General features: G+C 38.8%; 1 protein-coding gene across 1 annotated transcript; it reads right to left on the bottom strand.

Annotated features, from left to right (window-relative positions):
- Positions 1-1,619: 1,619 nt before the first annotated feature.
- Serpinb10 (serpin family B member 10) lies at positions 1,620-20,582 on the bottom strand. Its single transcript, XM_046428202.2, has 8 exons — positions 20,289-20,582; positions 17,799-17,975; positions 14,066-14,131; positions 13,484-13,621; positions 11,733-11,850; positions 7,991-8,133; positions 4,219-4,374; positions 1,620-2,677 (listed from the first exon to the last, which is right to left on the bottom strand). The coding sequence occupies exons 2-8, from the start codon at positions 17,964-17,966 to the stop codon at positions 2,273-2,275; spliced, it is 1,194 nt and encodes a 397-aa protein (XP_046284158.1). The 5' UTR covers positions 17,967-17,975; positions 20,289-20,582; the 3' UTR covers positions 1,620-2,272.
- Between the last annotated feature and the right edge of the window lie 1,118 nt (positions 20,583-21,700).

The raw sequence follows: 21,700 nt of genomic DNA, 5'->3' as shown, positions 1-21,700 counted from the left end.
AGCTCGAACGGGTGGATTACAGTCAGAGGTGCGCGTTTTCCTTGTCGTCAGCTCAAAGATTTCCTCTGCTGCGCGACCCCACGAAATGTCACAGCCTTTATTTTAAATTCAGGGTTATACCAGCTGGTGATTTTGCCACTGGATAGTTGTGATTGGTTTTCCCGGGGCGGTTCCGATCGCAGGCAGGGGAGCTGATCGACGGCTTCTACTCCGCCCTTCTGGTGACGGCACTCCTTGCAGTTTGTAATTCTGCTCTGGTGCCTTTTCCATTCCACTCCAAGCCCAGCTCAGAAGACATTTCTCAGACATTCTATTACAGAAATAAAAGAGCGATGCGTGCCAATATAACAAAAATCGAGTAATGTCAAGTTATAAGAATTAAAGAGTGGGGTCGTTTCCTTTCTCCGCCAGAGGACTTTCTGTGCATTAACATGTGCACATGTGCACACGTCTGTATTGTACTTCAATGGGCATACCACCTATGAAAGAAGTCCTTCACAATAAATAAATAATGCTCCGAGAGAACTGAGACTCCTCTCCGACGCTGGTTTTGCGTGGTAAGAAATGAGGTGTGTAGAGATAATTACCTGCTGATCCTGAAGGTCCGCGATTCTTCTAAAAGACAGGCTATCAACATTTACACTGAAGGAGAAGAACGTGTAACAGCAAATCCCACTACTTAAAGCTTCTTCGTTTAAACAACACACACACACACACACACACACACACACCCCTCCAAGAATATTACAATTTATATTACAAACATTCTTTTCACTAACTTTCACTTTTTTCCCCATTAGAGTGTGAGAGATCCTTGCTCACAGGGGAACAGCAGGTTCTGTTTCTGTTACGAAGCTGATCAATGAACACTTTTTGATTGAATGACTGCCTGAGTGAATCTTACTGAAGTTTCTAGGATCAACATTTTCCTGTTATTGCTGCTTGTTTAAAATATGTTGCTTTTGTTATTTTCTGATTGTCAACCTCTGAGAGTAGTGGTATGCGGGTCTTCCTTTGATCTGACTTGATATCCAAACACATAATTAACTCGCTACTTACTAGTTCACAGTGATATATAACATTTATCAGCTTTTAATTTACTGGAACGCAAACACAGGGGATTGCTTTCACTGCTAGTAAATGTAGGATATTATGGATAAAAGCAAAATGTTTCATAAAGGTATGATACAAGTTTGTATCTGTTTTTTTTTTTTTTTTTTTTTTTTTTGCTAAAGCATAGAACTATTCTTGTATCCTATAACACAGGACCAAGATTCCATTCAGGATATAGATTTTATACTAATTGGTATGCTTTTCATGAGATCCAGTTTTACATTTTATTAGATAAATAGGAAAAAAGCAAACCTGAATGGCAAAAATTGGTCTCTAAAATTAGAACAATAATTGATGAGACCACCAATAAACAAGTTCGTATTAGAAGATAATAAGGCATAAAATAAATTGTAAAATCACATCCAATTTTAAGGAAATTTTAGTTTTATTAAAATATGATGTTATAAATGACATAACACCTATTTATGTAAATGAGAAATTTACTCTTCTAGCTCATAATAATTTTAAAATTAAGGCTGCAAGTGTGACTGAATTTTTACACATAATTATTTTTAAACAAATTTTTATTTTTGAATAATTTTAGATTCATAGAATAATTGCAAAAATAATAGGATTCCCATACACCCCCAATACAATTTCCCCTAATGTTAACATCTTATATTATCAAGGTACATTTGTCAAAACTAAGACATCAAGATTGGTACACTGCTACTAAATAAATCATGGATTTCACTTGCATTTCACTAGATTTCTCACTAATGTCCATATAAGTATTTTTTAAAATAACAGATAGGGAGAGCTAATTTTATGTTGGATTTTTAAGTCATCAAATGATATTCTTGAAAATGTCTTATTTTTCAATATCATGTTGCATTTATAAATATTTTCTACACTAATCAATGAATGTGAAATGCAATTGACATTAATACAATGATCAGGTAGCTCAAGAACTGTGAATTATTAGATGGAATAACATAGCATTTCTGCAAGGTAAATCAAAGTCACATTAAGACAAACTGCTGCTTGTGTGGTAAAAATAAAAAGCTTCATTATCTCTAGCTATACAGAAATGACAAGATCATTATTTAAAAGTGAAAAGAGGTGTAGACTACACTTATTTTCATGATAACTGTGTTTTCTATCGTATGGTGCATTTTTCACACCATAAGATAGTCTTATTAGGTGAGAGACACAGGGTTTAGGGGGAACAGAATCTTCCGTAAAAGAGAATGCTATTGGTTTTGTTGTGCCTGATGAAGAAGAGGAATGGGTGGTCTGCATTGAATTCAATGGAGGGGAATCTTCTTCGAAAAGCCACCTCACTCCCAGTGCCAGCTGCAGCCTCTGACCCTTGTTCATTTATTTCCACAAAAGCCTTGTGGAAAACATTGGACAGAAACAGGTTTCTCTCTGAAGACATTCCTGAGAAATCTGCTTTGCTCTGGCTAAAGGCATCTGTCATCCCCATGTTGCTCAGAGTGGACTTGAGATCATAACTCTCCTCCAGCTTGAACTTGGGCAGATGCAGCTGCACTTCACACAATTCCATCATGTCTTCACTGGTCCACTCTTTCAGCTTCTCAGAGGTGACCACCTTTTCCAGCTGCGGATCAGAACCAATGAACAGTCAGGAGAGGGAAATGGTGAAAAGCGACCCCTAGGGATCCCACAGATGAATTTCAATCACTCCCTTCACCCAGGTAACAAACGCACACAGCTGTAAATCCTTTTGGTTGTGTAATGATAGCCTTGTGGGGTGGACCTGCAGAACCTTTTGTTTTGTAAGTCAACAAGGGAGAGAATTCTTTGAAACCAAAATCTGGGGCAAAATAAAATTTCTATACTCTAAAAATCACAATAATATAAACCCAATAACTATAAACTATGCCATAAAAGAAAAATTTTAAAATGAAAGCTCCTAAATCTTAGGAATAGTTTTTTTCAATATTAAATATGAGGGTAATTTTATCCTCTTTATATTCTGAATTTTTAAATAATAAATAAATGAATGTGTACATATGAATGTATATGTACATATGCATGTGTGTTCATATATGTATATGTTTGAATCTTTAAATGACATGTTTGTTTCAAAAGCACACACTCTTGCTACTTTGAGAGTTTCCTATACCCAAGCATTCACTGGCTGTTAGTGACATATTTATATATGATGCATATTAATAACATGACAGTATCTTCAGCTTGGGACCCTGCACACCTAAGAAGAGAAACTTATCTTAGGCTGTGAGACTCATGGGTACTGGTACACACTGGTATTTTACCATTCTTTTTAGTTTCACACATTTATGAAATAATTTGGAAATCATTTCTGCATACCGGTAGGGCTATGGAAACTTACAACTAAGAGTCTGGCACAGATGAAAGGCCCAGTGCAAGGAAAAGCCATTTACTGCACGAGACACCAGTGTTCATTCTATTAGGCATATAACTGCTCAGGAACATGGTCTGGCCAAAATTACAACCAGCCTAATAGAAATCTGGTTAATAAACAGCTTAAATAATATCTGAAAATAGCACCAATACAGGGTTTTTTTTTTTCGTGAAAGTTTTGACTTAGAAAAAAAATGTAAAAAAAAAAAAAGTTGTAGAACATACCACACACACACATGCACACACAAAAGTGATTAGAACAATTAATCTTGGGGAGGGGGTATAGATCAATGATAGAGAACCTGCTTAGCATAGCATGTATGAGGCCCTTCATCCTCAACAACACACATTCACACACACCCACACACACAAACACACACACACACACCTTGAATTACACAGTTTCTACCAGGAGACCTAGACTGAAAGATTCCTATGATCAGTCCATACAGCTCTGTACCTGGCAAAGAGAATCTATCTCTGTTATACATGTGTATCTTTGTGTAACCAGCCCATGTTAGAGGTGTCTATGGATTCCCTAACCTCTCCAAGTAATAGTAATATCAACTTTATAGAGCTTTGCAAAGTTTAAATGATACTGTTAAGGTAAAGTACAGAGAGCTCAAGGCAAGTTGGCTGATTGCCTTCCTGTTCAGGAGTTAAGAAGCAGGGAGGCTGAGTCCTTAGTTTCTCCCTGGAAGACAAGGGTGAACGCAGGCGCCATCTTCACCTCGGAGAGACGGACATGTTTACCTGCTTCAGTGCGCTGTCATCATCAGGCAGTAGCACAAGCAGGCTGAGGTCAGAGCCCTTGTAGTCAAGTTGAAGGCCTGTGGCTTGTGGATTTTCAATACGAAAAACTTGAAGCTTCTCTTTCATAAACATCATTTGCACTGGTTTGCTTGTAGTCTATATATATAAAAAAAATAGGTAGCAAAGTCATTGAAGAGATGTTCCACCAAGTTCTTAATTCTTGATCACCATTGGTTCCCAGCTGTCTAGGACACTGGTGAAACTGATCATGCTCTGGTAAATACCGAATAAAGTTATCCAGACCTTATTTTTTGGAAATTCTGAACAGTATCACTGGTAAGAGGTGAATGGGAAGGAAAGTTCCATCTCTAACACTATTCCAGAAATCTCTATAGGTCACAGTAAGGTGGATTCTACAAAATATTTTGAACAATATATAATTTTAACTATGTAACTGTCAATGATCCAGAAACTGAAGAAGATATATTTCACATGCAAACATTTGAGAAAGTATCATAAAAGTTGAAATGCACTAAGAAGGAAAGTCAAGCAATAGACTGAGAGAAAACATGTGTAAGATGTATCTAACAAAGGACTGGCGTTAAAATATCAAAGAATTCTTAAAACTCAACAAAAATAAAATAAATAATCCAGTTTTAAACATTGGCAGAAGATATGAATGGGCAATTCTAGCTTATGAAAAAATGCTCAGTCATATTTCATTAGAGTACTGCAAGTTAAAGCAACTATTAGAATGGCAAAAATCCAAACAATAACAATACTGCAGGCTGACAAAGATATGTTCCATTCATTGCTGGTGGGAATGTAAAATGGAAGAGCCACTTTGGAAGACAATTTGGCAGTGTCTGACTAAGATCAACATTGCCTTATCATATAATCCAGCAATTGTGCTTCTCGCTCTTCACTCAAATATGTTTAAAACTTGTGTCCACACAAAACTTGCACACAAGTGTTTATCTCAATGTTATTCATTATTACCCCAAACTAGTAGGAAATAGACATGCTTCAATAACTGAATGGTTAAACAAACTCTGACACATCTTCACAATAGAAAATTATTTAGCAATAAAGCAAAAGGATCTATCAAGATGTAAAAATACATGCAGGGTCCCTAAGTGCATATTGTTAAGGGAAATGAGCTGGCCTGAAAAGGCTAGAGAAGTCAAAACTGTGGAAACAGTAAAATGACCAATGGTTGCCAGGGCGTGGGTGGAAGGAATGAGCAGGTGGAGCACAGGGCATTTAGAGAGTGGTGAAACTCTTCTGATCGATTCTACAGTGGTGGCTATGTGACATTATTCATTTCTCAAAATGACAGAACAATACAACACCAAGAGTGAACCGGAAATATTATCAGCTCCAGAGAGTTACTACTAAGCTGTCAAGATGAGCTAACCAGTTATAACAAATGTACCACGCAGGATATTAATAATACTGCAAAGTTTACCTGTGTTAAAGGGCCGGATATGGGAACTTGTGCCGCAGTCTGGCTGGGCACAAATGCCGCAGTCTGGCTGGGCACACAATCAGGAGCCACCACACAGCTTGTAGATTCAAACAGCAACTCTTTATTCCCGAACTCACACCAGCCGTCTACAATCACGTTCTGGGGAAATCCACGTTCTCTGCCCAAATCCACGTTCTCTGCCCAAATCCACCTCCACTGGGCTTCTATGTCCAAAATATACTGTCTGAATCCCGTGAGAACTCAAGGGGAACTCAGGCAGCAGGATACGCCCTATTCCCAGCAGGAATAATCTTAAACCTTAAACCTGGAACCTAAACTGGGAACGCCCTAAACACCGGGAACACCCTAATCTGCCTTGGTCCTTGAGCAAGGTCACGTACATTCAATGTCACTGCAACATGGGGTACGCTGGCAAGGAAATTGTCATACCTACTTGGCTAATGGCTCCCAGCAAACTTGGTACTTTCTGAAAAAAATTTTTCTAAATTTTTAAAAAATGCTCTAAAAATAAAGCATTTTAAAATAAAAGTCAATTGCAAAACAAAACCTTCTGCAATCCAGATGTTGTACACACATGTTATTTATCCATTCTGCATAGAGCTGAGGTCAATCCCAAGGTACCACCCTTATGCTAAGCTGATGGCCATGTGACCAGGGCCATTTATTGGGAGCACCCCAGGATACTGTGCCTGTTTCCAGGTGAGCACAAGTCTGACCCCCCCACCAGAATCCTTATGGTATCAAGCTGTTAGAACCAACAGCTAGGACTTTCCATTTCTAATAGGAGAGTGGAACTAGAAGGTTAAGAATGAAGCAGCTACATTCCCTGGTCAATTACATAGACTCCATCTTCAGTATAACAGAATGAGGGTGAGGCAGGAAGAAGAGGTGAGGGCAGAAGGAGAAGGTGAGAGAGAGACAACTAAGATTACCTTTGAGACTCTACAGACCCCACCCATTGGACTGCCCACTTCCTCTTAGGGACATAATCTAATTCCCATTTTGTTGGAGCTAGTTTAAAATGCTTTTCTATCACTTGTAACCAAGTATTCCAACTCAAGTAACTACTCAGCTCATTTCTCATTAGCCTGTTGCGCTGTGTGTTCTGCCTGCCCCATCCATAGAGGATCCCTGCTGCACACATCAACACAGTTGCAGCGGGAGGTCCTCAGCAGCACTGTTTGTGTGATAAGACCACCCTGGCCTGCACAACTGGAACCAACCTTGGCCAGCAGTTCCCTTCCTAAAAATTCAGATGGGTTGCATCAGCCTGTCTCTAGAAATGAGAAGGCTGTAGGTAGCCATTATGGCTACTGTGGATCAAAAAGCAGAGAAAGTTACACTTTGGCCCGAGAGAAGACTGACAGAAGTACGGAGTTGAAAAACTTGAGAAAAAAATCCTGACATTTGAGATGTTATTTCCACTCATATCCAAGGACCCAGCCTCATTCCTTTCTAGTATCACTGCATCTTAAATAGCTCCCAAAGATCATGTGTTGATCTTCAGTCACTGCTGCTCTTAGGAGAGGGTGGGACCATTGGGAGTTAGGGCCTAGGGAAAGGAACCTAGGTCCTTGGGCATGCCCTTGAAGGGGGTACTGCCATCCTAGTTGCTTCTCTCTCTTTCTTTTCTGGCTGTAAGTGGTAAGATCCATTACACACCCTCTCCATGATGTCCTGCCTCATCACAGGCCCAAAATGACAGGAAAAGTGACCATGGACTGAAACCAAGAGCTACAATGAAGCTCTCCTTCTTTAAAGTTGTGCATCTAAAGTACTTTGTCAGTTTTCTGAAGTGAGTTCCTGTTGCTTGTAATAGGGACAAGTCTATTAGAAAGAAACCTTAATGAAATGAGATCTAGCATTTTAACTGCTTTTACTTATGGAAGGGTAAGAATGGGGTAGGAGATAGCATTGGTTTAGTAGAATAAGAACAGAACTTGTAGTGAAGGGTCTTAGGTTCTGGTTCTGAACTCCTTCCCACTCATTCATGCCTCCAGTCCCTTGGCCACCTTGTATTTCTCAACTGAGAAATAACTATAAAACACACCCTACCCAGCTCATGGGACCAAATGATAAAATATGTGCATGGTCAGAGAAAAACAGTGACAGGGGAATTTCTGTGTGAGAGAGAACTAAGAGCTTTGCCCAGCCATCCCTTCCCTAGTAAGAGTCCTAGTTTAGAGGAATATATAGTCAGAAAGAAGAGCAAATTTAAAATAGGGTCATGTTACAAAGCCACATGACAATTCAAGCTGATCTTTCACAAGTTCAAATTCTCACCTTGTTTATTCTGAAAGGCTTTTCTGTGGTATTTTGCACTTGAAATTGATGTTCCCAGATTCCTTTAAAGTAAAGGGCGTTCACCAGGACCATCCTGGTCAGGGAGTCCACAGAGTCATCCGGTAGGAGATTCAGAATTTTTCCTGCAAGAGTAAAAGGACACATTTCAAATGGCTAGTGGAAATGTGTCTATTTTAATTATAAAACCAGACTTCCATCTTTCTAGACTCATAAAATTTTCTTTCAAAGTTCTTATTTCAGATTTTCCAGAAACAGGTCAATTCAGGAATTTAAGTACTATTTCTGTTTAGAGTAGCTATGAGAAAACAGGGAAACACTGAAGAAATAATATGCTGAGTAGCCAATAAGTATTATTTCATATTAAGAATAAATTTGCATTTCAATTACAAAACTTCCCTCTAATACAAGTTGATTTGTACCTCTATTTTGAGAAGACAGAAATGTTTCTTCTCTCTCACACCTGTTTGTAGTCACACACTGTGAACTTCTCTGATTAAATCTGAAAGATTGTGACAGTGTCTCCCCCTGCCCCTAAAATATTGCTTTCTGCAATTGTGCATATTAGATTGATCTAGCCATTGTTTAAAGTGATCTTTGACAGGCAGCCCCTGATACGTTCTGTCCAAACTCTCCACTAAAGCACCTTGAAAGATTTATTAAAAATGCACAAGATCAGGTTTAGAGGTGCGTTATAAAGTCAACATGTTTGATAAATGGAGATAGAACCTGATTTGGCTTCCCCCAGAAACAGAAACTATTCAAAATCTTCTCAACAGTCCAAATACAGACATGGAAGTGATTTTTTAAAATATAGCTTATAGTACTTCATTTAAAAAGGTGATATGGATGAATTTTCATATTAACAGAAAATGCAAGAATTAGTAGAAAACCAAGGGGAAAGGACACACACACACACACACACACACACACACGCCTCATAAACATCGGAACAATCAAGTGACTACTTCTTAGAGAATTTGAAAACCTCCTTTAAAAACAGGGAATACATCCCAGACATTTAAAAAGATGGATTCTTTTAAACTTATTTTAAACTTTCAAATTACTGATAAAGCTGACTATTACAGTTTCACAGCATAAAAATGAAAAGCCCTCTGATTACTTATATCAAGCTAGCACATCCCCAGTATGAAGACACAACCAAGGAAGCACAAAATTTCCATCTATAAACCAATTTCTCTTGTGAATATAAATAAAAAAATTCAAGTTAAATTTAGAAAATAAATATATATTATGTCAGAATGTAAGAAACATATATCAAGAAATCTATTAGTATAATGCATTATTGTTGTGGTGTGAATATTTGTGTTCCTCTGAAACTCATATATTGGAACCTAATACTTAACCCAACACTGTAGAGATGGGGTCCTGGGGAGTAATTAGGTCATGGGGGCTCTACCCCCAGGATAGATTAGCATTCCTGTGAGTGGAATCCAGGGATCTGCTTGTCCCTCTACACAGGAGGACACAGCAGGAAGGTGTCCTCTTAGAAGGAAAGAGTAAGCTCCCAACAGACCCAGGCGTCTTGATTCTGAACCTGCCAGCCTCCAGAACCATAAGAAATGATTTCTACAATCTACACATTTCCCAGGCAATGGTATTTTATCATAGCAGCCCAAACAAACTGAGGCCATTGTTCTAATGGGTGATAGGAGAAAAATCATCTTGATGGATATAAAAATACTTTTGATCTATTTTCATCAATTATTTCTAATTTTTAAATTATGTCACTGTACATTAAAAAGAATGAGTACTTCCTTAATATGAAAAAGAATATTTTTCTCCAAAACACTTTCATAATTATGCTTACCAAAAAAATACTAGTAGTATTCATAGTCTGTTATGAGTACCATTATTTAATATTTTTATCAAAATGGTAACTCATGTCATAAAGTAAGAAAACTAAATAAGATATGATTGTGTAAAAAGAACAGACAAAATTATTATTTGCAGGTAATACGGTAAGCAAGGAGAATTAACTGAAAAGCAAAACTAATAAAGTATGTCCAGGTGTTGAGTTTACTCTTACACAGAAAAATTAATTTTTTCCTATCTTCTAAAAATAAGTAACTAAAAAGTGGAATTGTTACATCCTGGTATGTGCCACATTGGTAAAAATGATGACTACAAAATATTCCTAAAAAATAGCATTTTATTTCTACCAATGACACAAACCAGTAAGTTCTTATCACTACAGTACTATTAACAGATCATATTCAAATTTTATCAACTGTTCCTATAAAATCCTTTAATTTCTGGGCCATAAGTCAATCAAGATCTTCCATTACATTTGATTGTGATTTCTTCATCTCCTTTAATCTGTAACAAGTCCTCATTCATTCATTGTTCCATGACCTTGGCACTCTTTGAAAAATACTTGCCATGTTTGTAAAATGTCCCAGAATTCTCAAGTTTGGGTTTGTTTGTTTCCTCAAGATAATATTTAGTTACGCATTTTTGCAATAATATCACACTGTTGTAGGTTTAATTTTGTCTCCCTTACTCCTGCCAAAGAACCAGTCAAGTTTTTATCCCTCGGTACCTGAGAATGTGGCCTTATTTGGAAATAGTCTTTGCACATTTAATCAAGTTAAGAAGAAATTCTACTGGATTAGGGTAAGCCCCAATCCAATGGCTGGTATCCTTATTAATAAATGGAAATTGATACATAGATGTAAAAAGAGGAGAACACCATTTGAAGATAGAGTCACAAAAGACACACAGAGCCAGTACTGGTGGCACACACCTGTGATCCCAACTGCTAGAGAGGCCTAGGCAGAGGGATCCAAAGTTTGAGAAAAGGCTGGGCAACTTAGGGAGACCCTGCCTTGAAATAGAAAACAAAAGAAAGTATCAGGGATGTAACTCAGTGGTAGGACACACTTAGGGTCAATCTCCAGTACCAGAAAGAAGAGAAAAAGAGAGAGAGAGAGAGATAGACAGACAGAAACACACACACACATACAGCCATGTTCTAACAGAGGCACAGGCTGCAGTGATACATGGGCACACCAGGAATGGCAAGGATTGCCAGCAACCAGCACAAGCCAGGAGACCATGAGAAAGTGCCTTGCTGGTGCCTTCAGAGGGGGGCTGGCCAACTGCACCTGGACATCTTGCCTCCAGATCACCTCTCAGCCCATACTCTAACACACCACCTTATTTTGAAAACTACTTAAGATAATGTAGCATATTTAATGCCCCATTATTGTTATTTGTTAGTAGTTATTATTTATTTAAAATCCACAACTACAGCAGCATTGCACATTTCCTTCTTTGCACTTTCCTGCTTTTAAAACCCGGATGCCTCTTTGGAATTAGTGGGCTGTGATCCTTCTCTTGTCCACTGGGTAGAGTAGTGATTGGGATTCTGGGTTTCAGTTGGGACTTACTGGGAAAGTTGAAAGTCTAAAGAGTATGGGAATAAACACATATAGAAGCTTTGAATATTTACACTATGTCTATAGTTCCATTTAGGAGCTGGGGTTGTGGTTCAATGGTAGAGCGCTTAACTAGCATGCCTGAGGCCTTGGGTTCGATCCTCAGCATCCACATTAAAATAAAATAAAGATATTGTGTGTCCACCTACAACTAAAAAATATATGTTAAAAAAAGAGAGATACACACAGTTACACAAGGCACAAATTCAATTATGCAGCGATGCTGGGAGAACCCTGCACCCAGCCCCTTGGTGACAGTGTACCTTCAGTCCTGCTTTCCACCCAAGAGTTGATCTCCTTTCTGACTTGATCAGAAGCGTCCACAAAGTTAACAGACTGTGGTTCTGCATCAAAATACATTTTCATATCTTCTAAATATTTCTGAAAGACATAGGTAAAATCTTCTTTTGTAGAGTTTGCTCAAAATTGAGAAATCAAATCTATTTAGATTATTAAAAAAAATAAATAAATAAGAATACAGAGATGAACAATGGTAAACTCCTACCCCATCCCTCCCATCTCTCTTTCCTCACTCTCAGTTTGGTCAAAATCTCAACACATCCCTCTTTAAACCCACTAGTCATGCAAAACTCCAGGTGTGGAAGGAAGATCTGCCTCCCACTGTGCTGGGTCTTCCACAACTTCTTTGGTTCCATTTTTATTCATACTGGGACATGAGGATAAGACGGAAAGGGAGGAGGCTATAAATCTCAGGAGTGACCCCCTCAGCCAAGGGTACTGGGAGCTGAGCTTGGCTTTCTGTGTCAGGGACACAATCACAGTTAGCTCCCTGAGTCTGGCACCTGCCTTCAGTGAACTCTAAAGCCCTGGGAATTAGGGTGGACCCTGAGGAAAATATCTTCTGCCATGAAATCTGATTTGTAAGGTGGTTAAAGGTTTCACCCAGCATTCCAAGGAAACAGGTCAGGCCTTGTCCTTTCATCTGGTGCCAGTCAGCACAATGGGTCCCCCTGCCTTGGGAGCATAATTCATTACTGTATATAGTTGTGGTTGCCACTATGGGTCCCCCTGCCTTGGGAGCATAATTCATTACTGTATATAGTTGTGGTATACCTTCATAGAGGGCTTGAAGGAATAAAAATAGCAAGTTAATTCTGTTTATGGGAAATGGTTTGAGATTATGAAGGCCAAGTTTTGCAGAATTTTTAATCTAGCAAAAAGAAAACTTGACTCTTCAGGAAGCACCACTCCCTGTCTTAACTCAGAGCTGTGGACACGTAAAAAGATGTTTGTATGTCCATGTCCCCTTGTTTCCCAAGTGCCCACTGAGCTCAGTCATCTCACCTACTTCAGAATCAAACAGGAGCTCATAAGCCTACCATTAGTGAAACTGTCTTTAAGACCCTATTTGGCTGGTTTTGTGCCCTTTGTAATAACAAATACAAAGTCCTGAACTCCCCAGAATTCCCCCGATATGGACAGGGATAGCACTGCTGGAAACCACAAAATAGCATTTATTTTACCTGATTGCTGCCCTCTCTAACTTCCTTGCCCTTTGGGTTCAATGCCTGGGTCCTCCTGTTCCTTTCTGATCTGTGCCAATGAAGTGAGGGACAGACCAAGAGAGGCACATGACTGCCTGCCCCACTCTGAGTTCACAGGACAAGGCAGTGAACTGATGAAGATTCAATCATTAGCGCAGGGGTAAGTTGGCATTGTTGCATGTTCCATATCCCCAGCGTCTCTCTAAAGTCCTGATGTGAAAATTACTCCCTACTCTCACTTCTTGGGCTACACCCTTTTTTCACCTTATAAAACCCTGATCAAGCACCTGGTTTGAGACCTATTATTGGTTTCCTTTACAACTAGATGCTAAGTGTTTGGTCTAGATAGTGGTTTACCAGAAAGTATTGACCACATTAAAATTGTCCCTGGGATCTCTAGAGAAATGTGGAACTTTTTACTCCTGGATGCCTCTTTGGAATTAACGGGCTAACTGGGTTCACATGGCTCTTTCTTTCCCGTTAACTTAAAATAAGCCGTTTGCACTTACATTGTTAAATGGATATGACTTATGCCCATATATTCTGTTGGCTGTTTTAAGTATATAGGAATGGCTGGATTTGAGGATTTCTGCAGAAAGTGCCTGGAAGTCAGAGCATATTCCTTCAACCTTGCTGGATGTGAATTCCTTTAAAAGAAAAGGAGTTTAAAAAATGTTGAACCAGAGCTACATATATGTGTTCAACCTATAGCTAATTAAAGTGATTTGGTGTATTACAAACAAAAGCTGAAATTAATTCTAACATAGACCAAAATGTCTTCTTCAACGTTATCACAGCGAACATTATATTGTCTATGGAACATATTTATTCCTTTCTGCACATTCATTTGCAAAGGCAGGCAAGAGCAAGTTCAAAATATAGAGAATTTTCAAGAGAAATAAAAAAATAGATGAGATAAGAGACTCTTCTGAAAAGTGCAATATTTTCTTTCCTGAAGAGCATTTCTATAATTTTACCAAGTGTCTAAGAAAGGTTACCCATGAAAGGTTGCTTAAATCAACTACTAAAATACATGTTCTAAAAGTTCTTTCCACCCAACTGTTAAATGGATAGTAAAATATAATAAATACCATTTTCCTCTTTTTTTCACTTTCAGGACAAGATTTGCTGTCCTGGTGTCTGTTAAATTGGAGTACCTGTAATACCAATAAAAAGACAAGTGAGTACAATTTGCATATGAATAATCATATGGAATAAACATTGTAAATATGAGTCTGTCATTCTCATAAATGCAGAACATATAAATGGTTGAAGAAGGAGGCCTTCATTTAACTTTAATAATGTGTTAATTAAACTAATATAATAAGTAAAGGGCTGCTTTTAACTAAATTGTTAAAATCTAATTTATGTTGCTAGTCTTTCAATTTTAATGTTTTTATAGGAAATTTGGGATGATGATGGGATTAGCCTGAGGTAAAATCATCTCATTTTAAGCTGGGCACTATGGTGCACACCTGTAATTCCAGTGGCTTGGGAGGCTGAGGAAGGAGGATTGCAAGTTCCAGGGTAGCCTCAGCAACTTAGTGAGGCACTAAGCCACTTGATGAGATCCTGTCTCAAAATAAAAAATAAAAAGGGCTGGGGATGTGGCTCAGTGGTAAAGCGCCTCTGAGTTTAATCCCCAGTACCCACCCCTTCCAAAAAAAAAAAAAAAAGAAAAGAAAAAGAAATTCTGTCCTTTTCCATATGTCACTTGTATCTATGGTTGTTTCGAATATAAGACTAGGTGTCAAGGTATGGAGTCTGAAAAGGTTCCCACCAACACCTGAATGGGAAATATTACATTGTGCACATGAAATATTCTAGATACACAATGGAATATTATTCAGCCATAAAAGAAAGCAAAACTTCATAGCAACAACACAGACAGCGATGTGGAACATTGTGAGTGAAATAAGTGAGGCACTCATATGAGCAAGTTAGCTAACAACGTCAGTGTCAGAGAAGGGAGATTAGATGTGATACTACAGTAGATTCATTCTGCTTTTGTCCACCGTTCCCGGCTCACTGCTGCCACAGTCCATGTAATTTCCAAGTGACTAAAATACTGCTGGGGCACTTTTGGCTTCAGAAGCTGCCTCAGAAAGAGAAGTTCTTTCCCATTGACCTTCCCCTGCCTCCTTTCACCCGCTGCCTTTTCTCCCCCAGGCAGGCCACAGAAGCCAGAGCTCCTCTTCCTGCAGATGAATCACAGAAACCAAAAACACACTCTCACCTCCCTTCACCTCTCTGTCTTTGAGCTGTCCATAAAGAAATTCTCTGGTCTACCTTGCCTAGCAGATCCTGACCCCAATCAAAGGGGTCCCCTGTCCCTACAGAAGGGATCTCAGCAGCCAGCCTGGCTGGGCTCCCCTCCGTCCAAGAGCAGCGGATCACACTCCTTGTCCAATAGCATTTCTACAAGCTGTCCACACCTTGGCCATGCCTGCACGGTGAAGTTTCCACTACAAACCCAAAGACAGGACAGGGGTGGGAGACTTCTGACAGCTGACCACGAGGAGGTTCCTGGAGGGTGGGGCACTGGGCGAGGTGTGGAAGCCTTGTGCCCTGGCGCCACATCTTGCCCTGTACGCTTTGTAATATCCTTTACCATAAACCAATAGACGTGTTTCTTTGAGTTCTGAAAGCCACTCTGGCAAATTAAAAGAACCCCAAGGAGGGGGTGTGGGAATGCAGATTCATAGCCAGATGGTCAGAAGTGTAGGGCAGCAGCCAGAACTGGCATCTGAATTGGGGTGGAGGAGGCAGTCTTGGGGACTAAGCCTTCAACCTGTGGGATCAGAGACTGTCTCCAGATACAATGTAGGAATTGAATTAGATGAGACCACGTGCAGCTGGCCTTCACTGCCACACTGACTGCTTGGTGTGTAGGGGAAAACCCCATGCACCCGGTGTTGTCACAAGTGATACAAATTGTGAGGGTCAGCAGGAGAAACTGAGATGGAGTTGGTTTCTGCTCTGTCCTTAGCAGAACGAGGGTGACTAGAGGCTTAGATGGGGGTGGGAGAGTGGGGAGGTTGCATAACTGCTAACACCTGGTTAGAATGGAAGTAGAAATTTTAGTGTTTTGAAGCATAGTCCAGGGATGCTGGTTCACAGAAATTTATTACACATTTTAAAAATAACTAGAAGACAGTAGTCCCAAGCTTTCTAACAGAAAGAAACAATAAATGCTTAAGGAGAGGAAAGTACTAATTATGCTAATTTGCCCATCACACATTGTTGACATGTATAAAATTATCACAATATGTCTAATATCTAATGTATAATACGTTCAATAGATCGTCAACATGTATAATGGATAGACAACTAAAATACAAAAATAGAAAAAGAAAGCAGGCTAGGTGTTAAATTGAGACCACTACTTCAATAATGTAAGCAAAAGCCATCATTGCCAAAATTATCTTGAAAATTCAGGGATTTTAGTTATTTTTTCTAGATAAATGCTTCATTTCTCATTGTCTAACACATCTTAAGATACAGAGACATAAACTTTGCATTCACCCCAACATTTCCTTTGAAAGTTAACAGGAAGGATATGGCCATCCCTGTTTCCCCCAAATTATACAATAGAGAACAGAAGGCAAAAGATAATTCCATTGCCCACATCCTGGGCCCAGCTCACAGTAAGAAATAGAGAGTATCTTTTGGAGGATCACACTGACACATAGTAACAGAACAAGGAGCACCTACCTTAGAAAAAAATGTGCAGGGCCAATTAATCAGGCTCATTTGCAAATGAGGCTATTAATATCTAAAGCAAGGACAAGTAGCACACAGAGATGTACTTACATGAAATGTCCCCAAGTTTGAATTCACTTGAGAATAAGCCTGTCACTTAATCCTTTCTAACCAGGAAGCCAGTCATTACCTAGAGGTGAGCCAAGGTGCTCCTGTCGTCTTGTGGTTGTTTTCAAACCACACAATATCTTGTGAGCTACAAGAGTCAGGGGGATCCTAGGCCAGGTACACAGAACACATGACTGGCTGTACCCACTTCCACAGTAGGCACAGAGAAACCATTTTGAGAAGAATTCTATCATTTGTCCTTTTGATTATTGTAATATTTAAGGCTGAACTTATTTTTTAATTTTTAGTAACAAAATACACTTATGTATTGACATATTTATAAAGACATATTCATATTTATTTATGTGTTTATTCATATATATGTGATTGTATACACACATGAACAGGTATTTTGCTATCTATGGCTGGACATATGTATATACATACATGTATATGCTCTACAGATGCTTACAGTAAAACAATCTTTTTTTGTACATTAATATTGTTTTCTTACTTTAATGTTGTTGTTGGGCTCTTTAAATTCATTTAGACAACCAGTAATTAAAGAAACAGGCAACAAGGCATGAGGAACAGAATGATTCTTCTAGTGTGTGTGTGTGTGTGTGTGTGTGTAGAAAACTCTTCTGAGAGTAAAAGCATGCTGAATAGTTCTATTATCTAAAGTTTGACTCATTATTTCTTAAATCCTTTTAGTCATTAAAATGAAATTGGTTTTGTGTTGAACTAAAATTGATAACCTCATCATTTCTCCATTTCATTTTGCCAAAGGACACAGATTTTTTTTAATGGTTTTTCTAGCAATAATTTTCAAAATGATTTCCTTCACTGGGCTTCATTTTGTGTTCTAAGATTTTTTTTTAAGTGTATCTCTTAATTTGGACAATAGTGTTATAAAATGAAGATTATTGGGTTTTCAGAAGAAAAGTGAAGTTAAAATACAAAGAAAGCATGTAATTTAAGGGCATCAGGGGACCACTGACCTTTCCCACTCACCTGGGCCATCTGGGCTTCAGTGGAACCTCTGGTGCCCGAATACACCATGGCCAATGAGGTTGAGATGCCCCAGGGAGAGAAGAAGATATTTTTACCCTCAGCAGATTCAGCTAGCTTTTTGCTAAATTCCAGGGCAAACTGGTTGATGGATGTTGCTAGAGAGTCCATTGAGAAGCCCTAAGAAAAATAAAGCAAAAGATAGAGAACATTCTAATGTTAAATCCTTCTCATTTATTTAACCTTTATAAGTATATTCTTCCATATATGTATGTGTATACCTATATTCACTAGAGCTGAATGAATTTTAGTGAAATTCTAATCCAGATTATTATTTTATATATTAAAACAATGAAGTCCAGAGACTTGCCTTGAATTTGGGTGCTAACATGCATCATTATTAACTGATTCTGATCACTTCACAGCTAAGTCTCAGAGCATAGTTTTTTCCACTTGATTAATTGACATTTATAGCAGCACCATTGGTGTATTTATAACTAATCTTTCCAACTACCATGGGAATAAAATCTTCTTCATATACAGCCTTGTACATCCAACAGCACCTTGTCCAGGCCCTTGCATAAAACAGGTACTTATAAATGCAATGTTCAGAGCTTTGTAATGTTTTGAACAACTAATAAAAAAAAGAGATAAAAAAATAAAAAAAATAAATGCAATGTTCAGTGTTTGGGCTTTAGCCATGATTTTATTTACTGAAACTGGAAATCAGGCACAATTAAGTGAAAAATGCTTAGAGAAGTGAGAAAGTAAGATTAACTTGCTTTTCTTCTCACTACTGTCCTTGAACAAGGGACTCCTATTTTTCTTAACTTTTTGGTATTACATTCAACTACAAAATTTCACCTCAATAACCCTGATATTTTAAGATTAAATTAAAATTAAAAATTTAAAGCAATCTCTATCAAAGACATAGCAAAGTTCAATCTACTGCCAATTTATGAACAAATAATTTCTCTAAAAATAACTCAGATTCCTAGGTCTAGGAATGCCCACTTGCATCAGTGATGTGTGGAATTTGGTCCTGCCATGACAGTTTCCTGGCTCTCTGAGAAACTAGAACAAGAACTTGCCAGCCTTCTGTATGGTCAAGTAATGGAATCAAGGGTGAGGTTTATTAGAGTTTTGGTTTTGTGACCTGGAGTTAACAATGACACTGTTGATCCCTCCCAGAGACGCTTTCACTTAACCAAACAGCTTCCCAGCCTCTCGATCACGCCCTAGGTGTGGCTTCCAGCTATTCCCAAGGCTCCTGATGATCACAGGCCAAAGAATATGATTCTAAAAGAAACTCACACACATACACACCCTCTAGATTTGTTGTATTTCTACACCCTCCTAAAATATTGGAAACTTGCCTTACTTTTTCTTGACAAACAAAATGCCGTCTTAGAAATAACTTCTCTACTTCCTTTAAGAGTATATTCATTCAAATGAGGTTTTGGCTACTGCCAAGATAGTAAGCTTTATCTTTTTAAAATTCATGAATTACATTAACATGGAAAACATTTGGCTTTGTGGCCAAACAACAACGTTCGCCATGAAGGGGAGAGAAAGTAATATTTTAGGGCCTGGGAATTTTATCATTCTACCTACAATTTATGGTTTTTCTAGTCATTCACCTCCAACAAATTCCTGACAACAATAAGGCTCTCTAAAGAAAGAGCCAACTACTTATGAAAAGTTTATCTCCAGTTATCTTTATCCTTACCAATAACCTCAATCATGTATCAAGGCTAATCCGGAACAGACAAGGACAACTACCCCTGCTTCTCTTAAGAAATTTAGGAAATAATAAGCCAAACATCTAATTCGACAGTCAAAAGCACTTTCTGAAAGGTGCATGATTTCGTGATTAGATTTTACCAGAAATAATTTTCAAAATGAATAGTTCTTTTATAGTCTTCAGGAGCTATATATTGACTACATGCATTCGGTGCACACGCACGTGCACACACACACACACACACACACATTGAAGAAAAATAAGACAGTAAGAAAATAGTGTCATTCATAAAAATGTCTCATCATAGATAGACAGACTTCTAACATATCAGAGTTAGAAAGAACTTTAAAGTTCCTAACATATTTCCATTTATTCACTAAGAAACTCATGACCAAAGAGGCTAATGAGCTGGCTGAGGATGCACAGTTAACTAACACAGAGCCAAAACTGCATCCCCCAACTCCCCAATATTTTTTTTTATAACCAATGCAGCTTATTGCCTTTAAGATTTTAAAGGTAAGAGAGATTGGGTGATAAAGGAGGACTAACAGGAAGAGAAACTGAACCAGCCCAAGTTTAAGACTCTTTGACTTGTACAGAAAAAAATCTTAGGGGATGGAGCCTAATTAATTATTTCTGGATTTTTTTAAAGGGGGGGCAAGATAGTCTATATCCTTAGTTATCTAAGCTCTATGACAAAGAAGAAAAACACATATAAACATTTTTAATCACAGAAATATTTACAGTACCTTATTTTCTTCTGCCAGAGCAGAATTGGCAAGTTGTTCCTTTAGTAAGAGATTGTGGCTGAAGAATTAGGGAACTTTTAACTGAAGAAATGTTTTTAAAAAAAATTGTTGCACCTCCTTCTTTGGAACCCCACCCTTTGATTCGCTCTTTCTTTTGGGCTTATCTTAGCAGGAAGTTTAAATAAAAGGACAAAGAGACAGTTGAGGCCTTGCCTGCATTATTTAATTACCCACATTTTCCATGTGGTCTGCATGTAGAGGCCTGAGTCCTGACAGAATTTCTTGCTTAATCCCCTGCGACTCCTGCCAAATAAGGACAGTTAACATGGTTTCCCCTGGTAGACTTAGAAAATAAAAATGAAAACAGAAGACTTCAGATTACTGGAATTGCTATGAGTAATGAAAGAGAAACTCTCATTCACAAATTGTTTCCTGGTCAATCTGTTAAAGTTGTTCTTAGAACAGTATGTGGTGGGCACTTGGGAAATTTCTCTGTATTTGAGGGGTTGGTGTGGAACCCAAGGGTGACACCAGTGAGTGGGGTGTCAGTGCCCCCCACCAGCAGCAACAGGGGGGTTGTATCAGTGTTGTGGGCAGTGATGGGGTCTGTGTATTTATTACAAGGGAAAAACAACAGGCCCGTTGTTTCATGCGCATGTGCAGGAGGAATTGTGAGGAGAAGCAGGAGAGGACAGGAACAGGAGGAGAGATCCAGAGGAGCACGCTCTCTGTTTGAGATGCTCTTTCCTTTTTTCTCTTCACAGGAGCACGCACACCTTCCGGTAAAGGGCTCCAAGTTTGCTATTTGAAAGTTGGCATGGAGCCCACGGTGGAGTGTTACTCAGGGGCATGAAACCTGTGGTAGGAAATTCAGGATGTCTGCTTGGCTCAGGGCGGGCAGATATGAGCATGCATGGGTGGCCCCAGGGCTATTCTTAGCTGGAAGTGTCCTGTGGAGGCTCCAGATGGAAGGGCGGTTTGCTTTGACCACAGCAGCTCAGAAGAATGGCCTGAGCTCCCTGGCTGCTCAGCCAGGAGACTGCTGGAGTCCTGGGGTGACTGACACTCAAGGCATCACTGTGGATTCTGCCTAATCAGCCAAGAAACTGTTCCTCTCCTTAAAGTCACGGACTAAGTTTTACTCGCATTTTCCCCAAACCCATTCTAGATTGTTTCCCCACTCTTGACTATAAATATCCCTATTTATAGAAATACTGCCTGTGTCGTGTTCACACGTTATCTCGTTGTCTGTTAGGGGGCGGAAAAAGAGAAAGAGGTGATCAGATCCTCTGTTCAGTTGTATTGGCATTGCAGTGTGTTGCTGGTAGGGAAAGAGAGAGAACTAAGTGGATGAGAAATAGGGGGGAAGGAGAGATTGGGTCTAACGTTTTTATGGTATCGATGCATTGGAC

This window comes from Marmota monax, unplaced genomic scaffold (assembly GCF_021218885.2).
Source record: "Marmota monax isolate L192 unplaced genomic scaffold, Marmota_monax_Labrador192_F-V1.1 WCK01_AAM20220418_F8-fsc00201, whole genome shotgun sequence".
Taxonomy (NCBI): Eukaryota; Metazoa; Chordata; class Mammalia; order Rodentia; family Sciuridae; genus Marmota; species Marmota monax.
The sequence above is the reverse complement of the archived record's forward strand: the minus strand, read 5'-3'. Positions and strand labels throughout refer to the sequence as shown.

Excerpts from the sequence above, each read along its gene's own strand:
- Serpinb10 (XM_046428202.2), bottom strand. The coding sequence starts at position 17,966 with ATGGACTCTCTAGCAACATCCATCAACCAGTTTGCCCTGGAATTTAGC. Across the intron at positions 14,132-17,798 it reads CTGAAGCCCAGATGGCCCAG|GTACTCCAATTTAACAGACA; the intron begins GTGAGTGGGAAA and ends TTGGTATTACAG. Across the intron at positions 8,134-11,732 it reads GGTGGAAAGCAGGACTGAAG|GAAAAATTCTGAATCTCCTA; the intron begins GTACACTGTCAC and ends TTACTCTTGCAG.